Raw genomic sequence first — 18,844 nt, forward strand, 5'->3', positions numbered from 1 at the left:
TAAATATAATACTCAAGGGGTTAACCACGAACAGACATGACAGTTCGGTGAAGAGTCTCATTGAAGAGACACAATGTCTAAACTTAACTAATTCAAATGAAACTCTTTGATCAGATGTGAGCATACATCAAGTAAACTAGTAAGCCCTATGATTATCAGGCATGTTAATGTGCAATAAGATAATCATTTAGCACCCCCCACTCTCCCCCAATCTGATAAGAAAATAGGATCATCTTCTTGATCCATATAAATGCATTAAGGATCAAAATAATCAAGAATTTGCAACCTGATTTTAAGAGAAAGATAATCAAATATTCATACTTGATTCGATCAGATTGATTTCAAGGAAAAATCTCAAAGAGTTTTATAGCATAGTAGATCATGTCATTGTGTATGTGTGTGAATGTATATCACTTCACATGGTGAATTGATATACATGAACACACATACACATATATTCTGCTAATTGATACTTCCTTGAATTCTGACCGACTATAGTTTCTCAGCAAAGTCAGTCACATATCATCAAATAAAGCATCATCATTCTGCTGTTGCAGATTAGAAGCACAAATAGTGCCACTAGCATTAGTACTAGCAGCCTTAGGCCCAATCTTAGGATTGGCCTCAACATTGTTAAGTATATCATGATTGCCATCATCAATTGCAAGTGCATGAAAGTGTGCTTCCAACTCCGCAGACTCTTCTTCAACATCCCAATGCTTTGCCTCCCCATTTTGGTAAGTATCTTTTGTGTGTTGTGAGCCTCAAGTTTGAATGCACAAAGAACAAGTTATCTGCCTTCTTGGAGTTTGGTCAATTGTGTTTAATTGAGCGGATGGAGTATGTACTCGAGTTCCTCTTAGATGATGATGAACTAAGGGGATGGAGCTTGTTCCAAGCACCAAGCACTTCCATGAAGCTCATGAATGAAGCGCTGAAAGAATGTTTGGGTAAGTTTGTCATAGTATTGAGATGCTTTTTTGGATTTGATTGTTTACCAATTTTTAGATCAACATGTCAAATCACTCTTAGTGATCCATCACCAATATGAGAATAGTTGGAGGAGAAAAATGTTTCAAATAACACTCATTCTTCTCCTCCAACTATTCTCATTCTGATGATTGATCAATAAGTATGATTTGAGATGTTGATACAAAAATTGGCACACAATCAAATCTAGAAATGCATCTCAATACTATGACGGATTGTGGATACCTCTTGACATTTAAGTTTGTCATTGTTTACCTAGATGATATTTTGATCTTCAGTAGGACATTGGAGGAGCATATAATGCATATATGTAGGGTGTTTGAGAAGTTAAGGGAAGAGAAATTGTTGATTAATTTGAGGAAGTGCAGCTTTGTGAAGGAGTTACTATATTGAGAATTTCTAGTCTCAGCAGAAGGTCTAAAAGTGGACCCATAATTGGTGAAGGGTATTGGCTAATGGCCAACTCCAAGAAGTGTTATTGAGGTAAGATCTTTTCATGGTTTGGCTAGCTTTTACAAAAACTTTATCAGAGATTTTATCTGTGTTTGTGGACCCTTGATTGAAACAATAAGAAGGGATAGAAATTGTTTAAGTAGACTACATGAAAATATAAGGTATTTAAACTGTTAAAACATAAAATTACAAAACAACCTGTTTAGCACTTCCATATTTTAAGAAGGTGTTTAAAGTAGATTGTGATGATAGTGGTACTTCAATAGGAGTTTTTTTGAGCCAAGAAGGTAGACCTGTTGCTTACTTCAATGAAAAGTTAAATGATGCCAAAAGAAAATATTCTGTTTATGATCAAGAATTTTACGCTATAGTTTAGGCATTGAAGAAGTGGAGACATTATCTTCTTCCTAAGGAGTTTGTTAAATATACTGATCATTAGCCTTTGCAATATTTGAATAGTCAAGGAAAGTTAAATTAGAGACATTTGAAATGGGTTTAGTTTTTGTAGAGTTATACATTTGTTTTGAAACACAGGAGTGAGAAGTCTAACCAGGTTACTGATGCTCTTAGCAGGAGTCCAATTTTGTTGACAAAGTTGCAGACCCCAATTTTGATGAAGCTTGGAAAGCTTATACAGAACTTGTTACTCTAAACAGAACCAAGTGGTTGGATTTCATCATCTACGATGGTATGCTATTTAGAGGAAGTCAATTTGCATTCCAAGGAGTTCTACGAGGGTGAATCTCGTCAAGGAGAAACATAGTGGAGGGTTGACTGGACATTTTGGTCGAGATAAAATAGTTGCTCTGGTTAGTGACTATTATTACTAGCCACAATTGCAACAAGATGCCAAAAAATTTGTAGAGTTGCAGAATATGTTAGATGGCAAAAGGATCAAAGCAAAATACAAGGTTATATCAGCCGTTACTTGTACCAAAGAAGCTATGTGAGGATATCAACATGGATTTTGTTCTTGGTTTACCAAGGATTAGCGAGCACCCGATTCAATTTTTGTGGTGGTTGACATGTTTTCAAAGATGACACATTTCATTCCCTACAAGAAGACTAATGATGTTCATGTTGCAAAATTATTTTTCAAAGAAGTGTTGAGACTACATGGTTTACCAAAGAGCATAGTTTTAGATTTAGACAAGTTTGTTGGGTATTTTTGACACACATTGTGGAAGAAGTTAAAGACAGATTTGAAGATCAACTCATCACATCATCCACAGACTGATGGATAGACAGAGGAGGTGACCAAGAGTTTATGGAATTTGTTGAGATGTTTGGTTAGGGATAAGCCAACGAGATGGGATTTGATTTTACCACAAGTAGAATTTGCATATAATAATTTTGTCAAAAAGAGCACTAGTAAATCATTATTCCAGATAGTGTATAGAAGTAGGGTTATAAATGGTTCTGAATTAAGGAAGTTTGGTAAAGGAAAGATACGTAATGATGAAGTTGAGGATTTTGTAGAACACTTGAAGAACATTCACGAGGTGAGGAAACACATTACCAAATTGAATACACAGTACTAGGCTAAAAAAGATGAGAAAAGGAAGCATAACAAATTTCAGGTTGGAGATGAAGTCATGGTTCATTTGAGAAAGCAACAATTTCTGGTAGGAACATATAATAAGTTGAACATGAAGAAGTTTGGACTATGTAAGATATTGAAGAAGCATGATTTAGGAAATGCCTATGAAGCAGAGTTGCCCATTGAATTGAATATTTCACTAGTATTTAACATTTTTGATTTGAGAAAGTATCATGGAGGTCTTGAACATGTGGTCATAAAAGCACAATATAGTATTCTACCATCTACTTCAGCCACAAAAGAGTTTAAAGATATATTAGATAGTTGTGTTGGCAGAAGCATAAGAAACATGACATATGAAGAATATCTGGTCAAATGGAAAGGAAGACCTATAGAAGATTTATCATGGTTGATAAGGGAGGAGGTTAATCATCTTAGTTTCCCTTTTGAACATTTGAAAAGTGATGGGGCCAATTCTCAAATTACCCCAGGTGTTTGATGTAGGAGTATCTTGGGTGTAAGGAAAATCTTGCATCGCTCAAAAATATTTTTGTTTCTACCTTTTTCAATAAGGGTTGTTTCAGTCCAGAGTTGCTATTAGTGGAAACTTACCAATTTTAATAAGTTGGTTGTACGAGCTTAGAATGTTTAGATTTCATAGGTGGAGGTTCATCTTAGATATATCAGCCTGCCAATTTAGTTTCATTGCCATATCATCCGTATTGGTGAAGTTATTGAGGATTTTTGGTACAAAATCTTTGATCTCAATTTTGAAGGCCTCAGAGGCTCCAAAACAAGGCTGAACTCCAACTGATGACGCCTACACGATCGAGGTGTTGTAGATTAGGAGCTACCGTGTTCAAAAAGTGGTGATAATAGCCAATCAGAGCTACGGTTAAAAAGTTATGGTCTTTGGAAGTTGGACTACTTGAAAGTAAAATTTGAAATTGTTTTGAGCCGACTCTAATGTAATAAAATCTGAAAAATAAAATAATTTAGGGTTGGTCGGTCTCAAGAGTTGGGGGTAAATTTCTAGAACCTTCTTTGGCTTCAAACCCTGCTCCAAACCCGTTGCAAATTTGCTTCAAACCCGCCTCAAGTTTGCTACATATCGATCAAAATCAATTTGCAAGTGTTTGGAAGAGTTTTTGCTGAAGAAATGACAAATGAAATTGATTTGCGCCAATTTTTGCCTTTAATTGCTGTTATACAACTAAGACCGAGTTTATAAGAAAAACTCAACAAGTAAACGACAAGCTCTTGCCAAAAATTATGCAAGTTTATGGTGCTAGTAAAAGTCATAAAAACTTTCCAAGCCATAAAACTTGGCCAATTTTTGTAACTTGGAGAGTACTTTGCCAGTAGTCCATCTATGGTGGTGGCGGTAATACAAAAATGGGTGGCAACTAGGTCATTTCCTCTATATTAGTTTACCAGGTGAGTTTCATTGCCATACCATTTTACATTTACCCAATAATGTTTTCAAATTTTATTGAGTGCTTGAAAATTTTCTCCCCAACTTCAAAATAAAAAGCCAAACTATGAAAGTTTTGTCATTCCCAACCAATCATGAACAAACCACAGATTTGCCTTCCTACGTCTAGATGACTAGAAAATTAATATCCTATGAGACCAGATAAAATATTTTAAGACTGTAAACACTTCAATTTCTTGACTTCACAGGTTGGCAGGATAAATGGCTTTGATACCATTGAAATATCTCCAATAGATATTTACTCGATTTTTACCTCGATAATTCTTAGAACATAAACATATGTTATTACATTATACAACAGCAATACAACAACTTGCATTCAAAGATCTAATCTTAAACACAGTTTTACAGTTAGATTGGAATACTATGAAAGAACCTGTAAGCACATGTGAGGCACCTAATGTGATGTTTCCATGGACAATGGGTTTGCGTCCACTGCCTACCAGCACGAGGGTTTATGTCCTCATGCTGGATGAAACCTGAAGCTTTCCAAATAACTCGTGCAAGAGAGAAATTGAAGTCTGAATCATAAACCAAACATATATCCGAATGAATGAGTCTCTCTCTTTTTAATCCTCAAAGCTGTGACTCTTCGACTCCCTTCCTGTCCTTTCGTCTTATCCCTCCTTGTCACGTTTAGCCCACTTTATAATATTAAATTGACCTATTATAGTTTTAATTCATGCTCTCATAGCCAATTTTAATATTATACGAGTATGTCTTTAAATTTCCTGATGTCCCAAAAAGGGGACATTACACTCTTAAAAGCTGCTTATATTCTTCAATATATTTGCTAATAGGTTTGCAATAAATCATCTTAAAAGCTGCTCATGATCTTCAATATTTTATGCAATAATTCACCTTAAAGTCTACTCATATCTTCAATAATTTTTGATGATAATGTCTACTCTAAATCTGTTCTAGATGAGAATAATATTCAATGAATGCTTGATCAAAGAAATCCCTAATGATTGTTTTTTCATACATGCAAATGTGCCCCTACAGGGGATGCAATCCACAATGCTGGTCGGCCAACTTCTGATTTAAATATTTTATTTAAATCTTATTTGCTTGCTTAAAGTGGATGTTTAAACCTAGGGGGGTTGGTCATAAGCAGAAGAATTTAATTTAATTTATTTGCAGCACCCAAACTTAGCAACTCTTTAGGGTTCTGCCCTCTTGAAATAATATTGAAATCTTAGTTACTGGGCATTGCCCTTAAGGTGTCCCAAAAGTTAAAACTGTGCTAGGTACACGCAGGTATGGGTTTGCTTGGGGTTATGCCTGGGTAGGTATCCAGGAGACTATTATGCCAAGCATACCCGAGAGTATGCGAAGCCAAAAAGTAACAATTTTTTTATTTTATTTTTGACTTTGTTTTACATAAAATGCCCCCTTATTTTGTTCTCTTCACTCTATTTTCTCATCCTGCTCTTGCGATATGGTTGTTGTAAACAATTGATGCTTCTGTTATATCACTGTGTGTGAACAACTCTATTTTTCCTGTTATTGCAAATTGCAAGATATGGCATATGCACATTGTTTGGTTCATCTCTTTTAGTTCTTACATTACATATTCTATTCATCTGTGATTCTGCGATTTGTAATATCTGAGAATATATACCATTTGAATTATCCATTTTGTGGGACATTACTTGTAACATCTGAAAATTTATACCATTTGAATTATCCATTTTGTGGGACATTACTTGTAACATCTAAAAATTTATACCATTTGAATTATCAGTTTTTTGAGACATTCCTTTTAACATCTGAAGTATGTGCTGATGGGAATAAAATTAGCTTGAGCTAGTACACAATTTAGAGAAAGTACACAGACTTGCTTCTCCACGTTTTCATCAAGAAATGAAGCACTAAAACCAGTGGAAGTCAACTTCTAATCATCGCTTTGTGCTTTCTAGTGACCACTAGAAGACAGCACAGGGAATTTGCCTTCTTCAACTATTTGGGTTAGCATTGATGCACATTCATATGTTTTTTGACTAACCTAAAATGTTGCCTCCAATTTACATCCATTCAACATAGCATTGATTTGATTTGAGGATCATAAGCCCCTAATTTTCATGCATATCATTGCTGCCCTGCAAGGCCACCTTCACTCCCAAATCCCCACTAGTTGGTGGAATCTCTTGTTATATAAGAAATTTGTTCACAATGTGGGGGTCTGGTAGTGGATGGGCTCTAGGAGTGGATACCAAAATCAAGAACTTAGACAACTAAAATTATCACTATTAAATACCAATTGATAAAGATAAATATTAAATACTTAGCTATCAATTATCGGGTGCCATAAAATATTATCTTAATTTCTACCATTTTGGCATTTGGCAATGATCAATGATGAAGTATCATGCTATTCAATGTATTTAGTTCTACTATTCTGTACATTTGTTTAATATATATAATAAATAAAATTGCCTGTACCCATGTATCTGGTTCTCATTTCCGTCCATGCTTGTACCCATACTGGTGACTTAGATTTCAATGCATTTTTACTTTCCATAATTGGTTTGGCTCCAAGAGAGGGGTTGGTCACAACAAGAAAAATAATATTTTGCAATATTGAACCCAAAACTAAAAATGCAATTTATCTCCTTCATGCTTGATGGCATCTCAATGGTAGTGCTGTAAATTTAGCACAAGCTAAGCTCCTTCAAATATGCAATGAAATGCTCTTTGACATCAATGACAACAGTCCAACATGCATAAGGGACACCTTCATTCATTAAATCGTGGGCACATTGGGTGTAGTGAATGCTCATATGCAGGTCTGGATTCATTCCCAGTTGGTACGTTGGGATTAGCCTGTGACCTGAGCTTCAAAGGCAGCAATATTAGCCAATCATTCTTGGTGGGGATGTTCAAAGTTGCCTGTGATCGGAGCTTCAATGGCAGCAATATGAACCATTCTTTTAGGTTGACTTTAGCATTTACATGCACGAATACACTAATAGGCACGTGCTGGAACCTGCAAATCATTGTTTGACCGGGTGCATGACTTAAATGCCACTGTGTAAAATAAGCAAGGAAGCTAGGACTTTGCTCTACCTTGCTATTGCATGGATAGACTGCACCATTTCATAGCTCAGAAAAATAACATGTAAATATCTTTGGACTGATCTTTATCTCAGAACTATAGCATTCACTATTGCATCTCAAATATTAAATATTCAAGGGTTTATATCTGCATATTGTTTCTTTACATCAGTGGTTTATCATATTGTACATTTAATGAATGTATACGATTGTATTTTATTCCCTGCAATAATTTCAGTTTGAAAGTTGGAAAGTACATTACTGTTAAGAGCATATTTTATTTAAAATGCAATAACAAAAACTAAAAATTGCAAACAAAAAATACAGTGAAAGGAAACCATTGAACAAATTAGAAAATTATATAAACAAGATTTTACGGTCAGTGGACAAGGGAAGAGCAATTTTTTGAAAAAGTGGAAAAAAATTGGGCTTGTGATTTTACGTTATTGTTTTAAAACACTCTTGAACTGTGATTTTATCTTGAATTCTATCTTCTTCAAAGTTTTCTTAATACATGATCATTCCATTTTGGGGTCATGGGGTGACTTGATGACCTTAACAAGATATCCTTCTTTAATATCACTTTGTAAGTTATTGGTGGAGAGATCTTTTGATGTCAAATTCTACTACTTTTGGATGATAATGCCGCTAACATCATTGTAATAAGCATTTTGTGATTTGCATACTTACTATATTTATTATCTCTAGTGTCTATGTCTAACAACATTGTGTGTGATATTACATGCCTTATGGTAGTATCAATGGTGGTATCAATATCTGACTGGCATGTGTTGCTTGGTCTGTAGTTTGACCGGAATTTATTGTTTTACTAAACTGCATGTGTATTTGCCTAGAAATATGTAATTTTAAGGCATTAGTCAATTTTATGATGCAAGTTTCTTCTCTTTGTTTTCAAGATTGCAATTGTACACTTTGGTGGTTTTATAAATATACTTTTATTTATTTTTTAAGCTTAGCGAGTCCTACAAACTTCTCCAATGTGGATGATTTTCTTTATTACATCCTTCTGAAGTGTTTCCAGTCCTCTGTGTACAGCTATCTTTCAGGGGATGGACAGTTGATATGCAGAACATACTAAATACAAGAAAGCACGGTGATCTGGCTTTCCAAGATAAAGATTTTGGAGTTGCTATACTGTGGTATAATCGAGTATGTATATCCTCATTTGTTTAAAGTGATAGAGTAACAGAAAAAACCAGCTGTATTAATATACCGAGCAATGTGCTTTCATTTTAATAACATCTTAAGCTTTATTGAACTAAAATGTCTAATGATTAGGATTCTGTAACTGAGTTCATAAACCAGAGGTTATAGAATTTATATTTAAATGCTAATAAGTAAATGGAGCCAGTATGTATCTTCTGTAAAATGAAAATCTGAACATATTGAAGCATGCAAAGAAAACTACAATTGTGCATCTCATTGATGCTTATATAGTTGTCCTCATAGTAGCAAAAATCTTTCTCAGGAATAACTTGGAAAACCAAGACATTAATTTTTTCTTTTAAACCAACATTTAATTTGATAATGTTTTGAGTTGGGGAAATTGAAATTTGATTTGTTTTGGCAAAATAACTTGTGGAAAATTTAAAAACACTGCAAAAGTGAGCAATATGACTGAAATGCATGTTTCATGGACAAAAATTGCAATCCCTTAATAATTTTATGGTTATACAGGTATCAATGGTTTTTGATTTCATCACTGTGAAAAATGCATCCACAAATCAGGAAATGTGGCTATCCAAAATTCAGATTACTGCTTTGGATGAACCTGAATTAATTTTGATTATTTTATGATTTCTCCACCACAGTACTTGTCACCATAGATATTCCCCCATTGTTGGCAGCTTTTTTGTAAGATTTCTATAGTGCTGCACATTTTTTATTTCCTTCTCTTTTCAAACACCATTTTTAGGATACCTCATCTAAGTTATCCCTCTTGGACTCTCTTGTTTGGCCAACTGTTCTTTATGGCTCAGTGGTTTGGGGGCCTTCTCTCTTTGGATCTAACTGGGCCTCGATTGGGTGGGTTCAGACATTGTTGTTACGCAGCATCAGTAGATGTCACAAGTTCACTCCTCATAGTATCATCTTTGCTGAGTTTGGTGCTCATCGCTTCAGTCTTGCAACCATATTCAATTTGATCTGGTTTCTTCATCACCTACATGGTTTTGTGAACTTGGCTGGTGATCATGATAGATAGTCCTACCTAGCATATTCTTCTTCTGTTGCTATTGCGAGTTCAGATACTAGCTCTCATGCTCATTGCTGGTATGCTCAGGCATCTTCTCTACTAAGCTCGATAGAGATTGATATTGATTGTCTCCCTTCTTATCAGTTCTCATTGAATGCCCTTGCTCATCTCCTCCCATCTCGACAGGAGTTAAATGAGCATGTCAGACTTGATATCTACAGATAGTATATTACCACAACATGGACTAATCCTTAGGGTTGCTTATGGCCAAGGATGGCCTTTTATGCGGAGCACTTTTCGGAGATCAGTAATGGGATTATTGTTCATCCTAGTTACTTAGCTCGTCAGTGGTGTTATGCCCTGCGTATCTTTTTGGGGTCTTTCAGATTTGGTTCTCACTGTCTTTGTGCTTAGATTGATCATCATAGAGGTGAGCATATCTATAAGTCGTGTAATCTTGCTAAGGTCGAGATGGAGACTCACTTTATTTTCCATTGCCCTATCTTTTATGAGATAAGAGGGAGATTCTATTGTTTGTTCCAAGACTGTTCTTCTCTTTCAACCTTTTTCAACTATTCTGACTAGCGGTGTCTAGTGCTTTATCTTTAGGAGGCTACTTTGCTTCGTGACAATACTTTATAGTCACTACTTCCTTACCGGTATACCTTTGCTCAGCTTTTTACTGCCTTTTTCACACCTTTATCTCCTTTTCTCGGTATGAAAAGACTATCTAGTTCTACCAATTCTACTAACCATTCAAGATCTATCAAACCCTGCAATGGTTTCTTGCATCGGCGACACCCTTCTACAAGTACACAGAGACAGTACTGGCCTCCTCCTTGCTCACAGTCTTATCCTTCTGTGACTGATTTCTTTTTACCAAGAAAAGACTCTTAGTCTTTCCTTGGCCCTTCTCTTCTTGGTTCTTGTTATTTGCTTTTCTTGGACACTGTTTGGTGCTCTTGCTGTTGTCAGCTATCTAGTTGTAAACTCTCAGTCCCATAGACCTTTTGTTTTTGTTGGACATTAATAATTTTATCTTATCTCATCTTATCTTTGGTATAATGGGAGATACATGTTGATCTTGTTCCTACATTTCTTTTGGGTTGTTTATGCATCTTTTTTTACTCACTTTAGATATAACTATTTTATTTTTGTGTTCCCATTATGATTAGGAATATTTCTCATTGAGCATGCCCAAGCTCTCTAGGCCATGCAGGTAGTAAAGGATGTGGTATGATAGGTAATAAAGACTTTGGCAAGTAAAAATCGTGGTTCTTCAAATTATTGATGTGTTGAAGGGCTTGCAAGAGATTCATCTCTGTCACAATAAATATGGATCATTATTATTGTATTGGACCTTTGAAGCTTTTATAGACCAGACTTGGAGATGTTGACTTTTCCTGCTTGTTTACCACGGGCAATGATTTGTGCTCCCAATTATAGACAATCCGATTGTCACCCCCAACCACTGCATCTGCTTAATAAGGCAGATTGTATTTTTCATTCCCTCTATAATCAAGACAGGAATATTAATCTTCTTTTGAACAAATCAAATGGGATTCACAAAGGGACACCAGCCTTCCAAAGTTTGGTCCCCCAATTAATTAAATATTATGATAAAGTTGCCCCGCCCCGCTACAATATAATATGATAATTATTTTATTATTATTATATAATAATATGATAATCAAGGTTGCATGGGTACTGGGTTACTTGGGTACTTTGGATATGAGTATGAGTGTGGGTATAACTGTTTTTCAAAATAAGGAATGGGGGCACGTGGGTATGTCTAGTTTTTTTTAATATAATTTTGATATTTTATAGAATATCTGAAAATATGGGTCATGAGTCATCATGCCGAGCTTTCAAAACAAGAGTTCTGAAAATATGAGTCCTGAGTCATAATATATATGCTGAATTTTTAAACTTTAGATGCATAGCAAAATATGGACAAGAATATCATAAATCATATAATGACATACTTTTTAATGATAAACTTCTAGTTCTAACTTGAACAGTGAAAATCAGAAAAGTTTAGTATTTTACTATTAATCAATATTATATTGAAGTTTCAAACAGATTACATATTGAATTAAGCTAGATAAACAGCAAGCTGATATGCAAATGAAAAATTGAAACAAAAATCAGACATCTTAATCTACGTGGCAGTTTTTTAACATTTTGCAAAGGGACAAATTTGTGAGCTGACATGGTGTTTCTGGCTGCAATGTGTGTACCCAGCCAAGTACCCGGTACATGTACCATGGGTCTAGGTGTGTGTACTTGTGCCACCTTGATAATAATTGTATATTATAATATAATTATAATATCATATAATAAAATAATCTAATAATTAAATATTGTTATAATTATTGTATTGTATCACAATAATCAATATAACTATTGTATCACAATAAATATTTTTATTACAACCTTTATGTTAACTATGTCGGTTTGAAGGAATCCAACCATAACTACAATAACGTTAATACTCCCTCTTAGTTGTTGAGTAACATGGATCATTTTTTGCAAATGTACTAACATTGCCATTGTAATTGATATATTCCAAATGCAGATTTGAAGACTCATAAATATGAGAGAAGACATGTCTCATGAAGAGACATGTCTCTATGGTTAATAATGATTAGTTAATAAATTAATAATATAAATAACCATATGTATAATATATATAAGAATAGTTATTTAATGATGATTTTCCATCAAGAATATATCGCATGATCGAATCAATCCAACTGCAACTACAAACTTAACATAACTAGGAGGAATCCTTCTCGATAACTTTAGAGTTACAATGTCTAACTTGGCTAGTCTCAGAGGGTGGCTCCATGATGTCTGTTCTCATGAATTCAAAAGCAAATGACCACAAGTGCTCATAATGGAATTACTCAATGTGATTTCGTCATGATGTGTAGCATGGCTACTCTTAGAGGGTGAACATGCACAAACATGAAATTTCTTCCATGACATCCACCATACCTACTCGCAATGGGTGGATTTGTCATGCCTACTTGTAGAGGATGGAAAAGGTCCTAGACCTCAAACTTCTCCTAGAGAAGAGTGCATTACCACCTTGCCTACTCGCAGAGGGTGGCTTCACCTACTTGTAGAGCTTGGACAATGAGGTCTTGCACCTCAAACTTCTCAGAGAATAATGCATCACCACCATGCCTACTTGTAGAGGGTGATTCCACCATACCTACTTGTAGAGGGTGGACAATAAGGGCTTGTACCTCATACTTCTCCTAGACAAGAATATATTACCACCATGCCTACTTGCAGAGGGTGGAAGATATACCTCAATGTAGCACTGATGTTGAGACTCCCTCTCAACCAGAGCTTCATTCTCCACAATTCCAAGTTTCTCTTGGAAGTATGTGAACTTCACTTGAGCAAGAGGGTTGGTGAGAACATTTTCTGTCTGAACATCAGTGCTAATGTATCTCAATTGAATACCTTTCCTATACACCATATCTTCAATATGATCTTCACATGCTTTGACCTGTCATGAAATACCAAGTATCCATCTATTCAAGAATATCTATGTGTCCGCATAAAGGCTTTTTGACTTACACATAGGACCATCCAATGAATCATAGTCCTCTACCACAATTTCCTGATCACTAAAGAAGCCATCACAACATGGCCTATTCCCTTTGGTTCAATATGACCAAGATCTTCAGAAATCAAATGAAGCAGATCCTCTAGCTGCTCCCTATGAAGCTCAAGTTCTGACCTCTTGACACTTCATCCAAGGATGCCTCTAATGGATTGTCAGACTCCCTTTGAATGTTAATTCTTCCTCTATGAAGAAACTGATCACAATCTGTATAGATTCTTCCCCCTTGAGAGATGTCTCAAGGATAACATGGGCAGGTCCCTCTCCTATTTGAAGACAATCATCCTACTATCATGTCCAACAACATTTAGGTTCTTCTCAGGATGTACTGCAAGGATCTAGAGTCTATCATTCACCTTACAAAATGTTTGAAAACTTGTATGCTTTGCATATCTAGACTTATAATGCATTTACCACAATGTCTTCTGGATTGAGACATAATGTTTGCACATGGAATAGTGTGTGCATTGTTAATTTTTGACCTACAAGAAGATATAGAAATATAAATGCAAGACAAGTGCACAACACAATCAAAATATCCTGAGAAAAACAAACAACCCAGCCCACCAAAAATGTTCCTTTTATTGAAGTTTGCAATAGAATCAAATACAATGCCTTAGTTTCTTAAAATTCAAAGATAGAATATATGACTTCACTGAAATAAAACCGATATGAAGATCACTGCAAAGCTTATGCAGAATACCTAATCAAATTTTCAGTAAGAAACAGAGCTGTAAATGTATAAATTACTGATGATCATGAATACTTCAGACATGAAGCCGCCACACACAGAAGAACTCAAATAGGAAGAGACCACATAAGCAAAATAACCCTTTTAATCAAATATGTTGGAGAGAAAGGAAAGTGACGGAACCAATTCATAACTCCTGCAAGATAAAATCTTCAGAGTCCATGCACTATTGTGGTCTCTTAATAATATGAAGTATGCCATCCATGGTAGCATGAGTAAATAAATCTGACTTGGCAAATACATATGACGAGAGAGAGTCGATACTGAATAAAGCAACATGAGCTGGCTGCCACGACATCACCCATGGGCAAGTCGGATATGCAAGTGACGTGCTATTTAAATATGTTGAAAACCATCGAAGATAAAAGGAGATATAAGGAATAGACTGCCTTGAAGAAAGATAACAAAAATTATAAAATTGGCTACCATGGGAAGGAATACTAACAGCCCTAGTGACAATGAAAAGAGGACCATTGGGTGCCTTGATTGTTTCAACAAAATTAAAGGTAACGAAAGGTTGAAGTTGAGGTTTAGGTTGAACATTTTTAACTTGATTAAAAGTATGATTGACTTCAACTTTCCCATCATAAGCAATGTTTGTAGGAGAAGGAGGTTCCTTAGTAGCGTTGGTTGAATGAGATGGCAAAGGATTAGTGTAGATTTGCAAAGTCTGATTAGGAGGTGCAACTGAATTATTTCCATGATTAATATCAACATCAACAAATATAGGATTAGAATCAATAAGCTCTTGCACCACATTCTTCAAAGAAAGATATCTTTTAGTATCATGACTGGTTTGGCGATGGAATTGACAGAAAGATTTCGGATCAAAGAATCGTGAAGGTGGTTTAGATGGGTCAATTGGTTTGATAAGTGGAAGTTCCATCATGTTTTCTTTCATTAACTTCAAAATCACATTATGCAAAGATTCAGAAAGTGGAGTAAAAGTACAAGAAGGCCTGAAAACAAAGAACAAAGGATCCACACCTTTGGATACTACTGCGACTTGTTTATCTATAGTGCTGGATGATTAGTTGATTTTGATATACATGTTAGGTTTATGAGATGTTGGAATTGCATGTAGCACCACTCTTATGAATGGAAACATGAACCATTTGAGTGTTTCTCTCAAATTGACTCACTTGAAGTTGATAACAATGAAACACTGCAAACAATTGTGAGAAGGAAGAGAACTTAGTAAGCAGTAAGGAGAACCTTATCCCTAATGTCTTTTTGTAAATTAGAAACAAAATATGCCATATATCAATATTAGGAATAGGATAAAAATCTAAGCATGCAAATTCTTAAATCTACCAATGAAGTCACTAACTTTTTCTTTTACACCTTGTTTACAATGCACCAAATCTAGTAACATGGATCTTTTTTGCAAATGTACTAATATGGCCATTGTAATTGATATATTTCAAATGCAGACTTAGATCTCATATAAATATGAGAGGAGACATGTCTCATGAAGAGACATGTCTTTAAGGTTTTAATCATCATTTAATTTATATATTTAATAATAATAATTTGTATAATTTATATGTATTAATATATAATATAATATATATTATATATTATAATATATATAATAATATATATTATTATTACATGAATACGTATATATAGAAAGTGATGATTTACCAATAACAACAATGTATCTTAGATCAAATTAATTCGACTGAAGCAACAACTTTAACACTCTATCTTAGCTAGGGAGGATTTATATAACATGTTAAGCTCTCAAGAATATGAAGAGATATTATCTTAGTATGATATTCAATTCAGTATGAGGCTAAATATCTTAACACTCCCTCTTTAGCAAAGAGAGAATTAGAATAATTATAATACAAGATTTGAACACCACCTTAAGTGTGGTCTATGATAGATTTAAGTTATGGTGTCTAGCAATATCCAGCCTAAAGAATCATAGCAAATTGATTTTCATGGTGTCCGGAAAAATCCGACCCGAACAACCATGATAACACTTGCTCCAACACATATTGGTGTTAGGAGATAGACCAACTATTGATAAGGTTGTCACCTTACAATAGTTACCTTCTAGTTGATATGTTTGTTATCATGACTTCCAACTCTCTGAGACAACAACTTAATGAAGTCTATCATGATAATAGGTCTACCGTTTATAAGATCGTCACCTTACAATGGTTACCTTCTGTTTATATATGTCAATGAAAGATCACCATCTTTCATTACATACCATATGTGAAATAGTAATCACCATGAACCTAGTCAAAGGGTGGTACAAAGGCTTTCACCTTAATTTTCTCTCATAGAGAAGAATGCATTACAAGGAGTTTCACTTAGAACTTCTTATAGAGAAGATATCATTTACAAAAGATTGCACCTCAAAAATTCTCCCTCTGAACAATGATTTTGGGAAGTTAGGTCCAATAGTTACTTCTTTAGAGGCTCTCTTCCCCCAAGGATTCTTGTCAGACTCACTTTGAATCTGATATGAGTCTTCTGATTTTTTAGTGATAAGTAAATACTTCCTCATGATGCACTCAAGAGTAGGCCTATTAAATGCATGTAGTCACACACATGCATTTCTAGACTCCCTCTGAGTATCAATCTTATAAGCTCCTGCATTTCCATAGAAGAAGTGTCATACTCCCTCTTAATGTAGAAGGATCTCAATCATAAAATATTTGCTTCAAGAGCCTCACTTTATCCATCGTGATCATCAACATCTTTGGAGCTACTATCATAAGATTGAGTTTGTACAATATTTGGTAGCACGTGTAGAGTACCAACCTTCTTTTCTTGCAAGAACATCCTTAGACATAAAGGAAAAGATCAAGGCAAATAACTCTTATAGTATGTATAGGATTACAATAAATGAATATATAAATGTAAAAGATACAAGTACCTATCTGCCCATGAGGGTCATGGAAACATCTTCTTTTTAAAGATGGTTCAAGTGGGAATGAAACATTGGTTATTATTCCCCCCACAATGTAAAATTCCCACTCTTATATCGTTTGAACACTTTTGCATCACATCAAATTCTTTCTAAGTTCCAACTTTCTCTTTTCATCCATTGAAGGTCCAAACATTTATTAAACTTAACAGTAGCAGCAAACACGTCCTTCCATTTTCTTAAACTTTTCCAAGATACGCCAATATCTTGATTGAGTATGATTGTGCCACATGAATGAATCTACAACTCATACGTCAAGCTTCATTCATCAAAGCAAGACTCATAGATGGTTCAAATGCTTTGGCAACCATAACCATACAATTTGGATAGTTTGCCCATGTTGTCCATCATATAACACATTCATGATACTGGAGCTTTGTTAGACATTGACATAGGCTTCTTGTCCTCGATCCTTACATCGTTGATAACAATCACAAACTCTTTTTTCGTTGTCCAAAAATGAACAATACAATGAAATAAGAAAAGTGATTCTTTCATGCCTCGATATTCATAACACTTTAGATCATCTTTTAAGAATCTTCTTTAGACTTTGTAAAGCATGTTCAAAAATTTAATTGTGTGTATATCCTTCAATAGATGCCTTCAATAGAATCATTGTATGGTAAAGCTTCAAAGTGTGAATTTGGTTTAGAAGTAGTTCTCTATCTTGGTCATAAGATCTATGTGTAGAGAGTATGTGTGGATGAGGAGAAAATCAAGGCTATCAAAGAATGGCCAAAACCAAAGACTAACTCATTTAAGGGGATTTGTGGGCTTATGTAGCTATTGCACAAGACTTGTAAAAGGATTCTCAAAAATTGTGCCCCACTTACCGATCTAATGAATAAGAGAGTGTTCTCTTGGAATGAAGTAGCCCAACAAGCCTTTGAGAATCTAAAAGAATTATTGAGTTCTTGTCTCGTTCTCGCATTCTCTATTCTACGCTGCTATTTGAATTGGAATGTGATGCATCTAGAGAGGGCATTGAAACAATTCTCATGCAAAATAAACTTCTGTTTGAGAGTCACAATCTCACTACAATTAAAAGACCTCGTTTAGTACTCATGATAAATAAGTGTTGGCTATTATGCACACATTGGCCAAATTTAGGCAATGTTAGGTTTGCAGAAATCTGTGGTTAAAACAGGCCATAATAGTTTGCAACTTTTCCTAAGGCAAAAATATTGTAATAGATGCATTGTCTCGCAAGCCCTACTTATGTACCATAGTGGTTGTTGCAAAAGATTTCAAGAACACCATTATTGCTGAATATGCGAATGATCCACATGCAAATGATATCTTTGAGAGAAACCTACAAAATGAAAAATATAAAATAGTAGACAAATTCATTCTCTATAAAGGTAGGATATATCTTCCATAGAGGTAAAAAATGAAAGCACAAGTGACCAAAGATGTTACATCCCAAATTTGGACCTAATTTAAAATATAGCCATTGAGGTTCACATGAAGTCAGTTGACAATGAAATTTGTTATAATCCTGTGAAATGGTAAGATGGTTAGTCGTTATAATTTCATGTGAAGATAACATGCTAGTTGATTATTTATCACAGATTGACGAAATTGAAAAGGCAGCTAGTCGTTATGATTATTTATAACTTGTTATGATAATATGATTTAATTGCAGAGAATTCCTTGCAGGAAATACGTTGAAGGGGTGGAAGCATTGTTAGAAAAGAATTAGGCACAGGAGCATCGCCATCACTAAGCAAATTGGTTTGAAGGCCTAGCGACTTGA

The 18,844-nt window shown here is 34.8% G+C and overlaps 1 protein-coding gene across 3 annotated transcripts in view; it reads left to right on the plus strand.

Moving 5' to 3' along the window:
- Positions 1-18,844, plus strand: part of LOC149575471 (serine/threonine-protein kinase BSK1-like) — a 99,301-nt gene that overhangs the window by 38,593 nt on the left and 41,864 nt on the right. For 2 of the 3 annotated variants that reach the window (XM_089812227.1, XM_089812229.1), the window contains exon 3: positions 8,592-8,705. The exons of the other annotated variant lie outside the window; for it this stretch is intronic. In XM_089812227.1, the coding sequence (XP_089668353.1) occupies positions 8,592-8,705 (114 nt within the window). The remainder of the gene's footprint in view (positions 1-8,591; positions 8,706-18,844) is intronic. 3 annotated transcript variants of the gene reach the window in all.

The sequence above is a fragment of the Cupressus sempervirens genome, chromosome 2, assembly GCF_028749045.1.
Source record: "Cupressus sempervirens isolate cs-2001-9-10 chromosome 2, ASM2874904v1, whole genome shotgun sequence".
NCBI classification, from domain to species: Eukaryota; Viridiplantae; Streptophyta; class Pinopsida; order Cupressales; family Cupressaceae; genus Cupressus; species Cupressus sempervirens.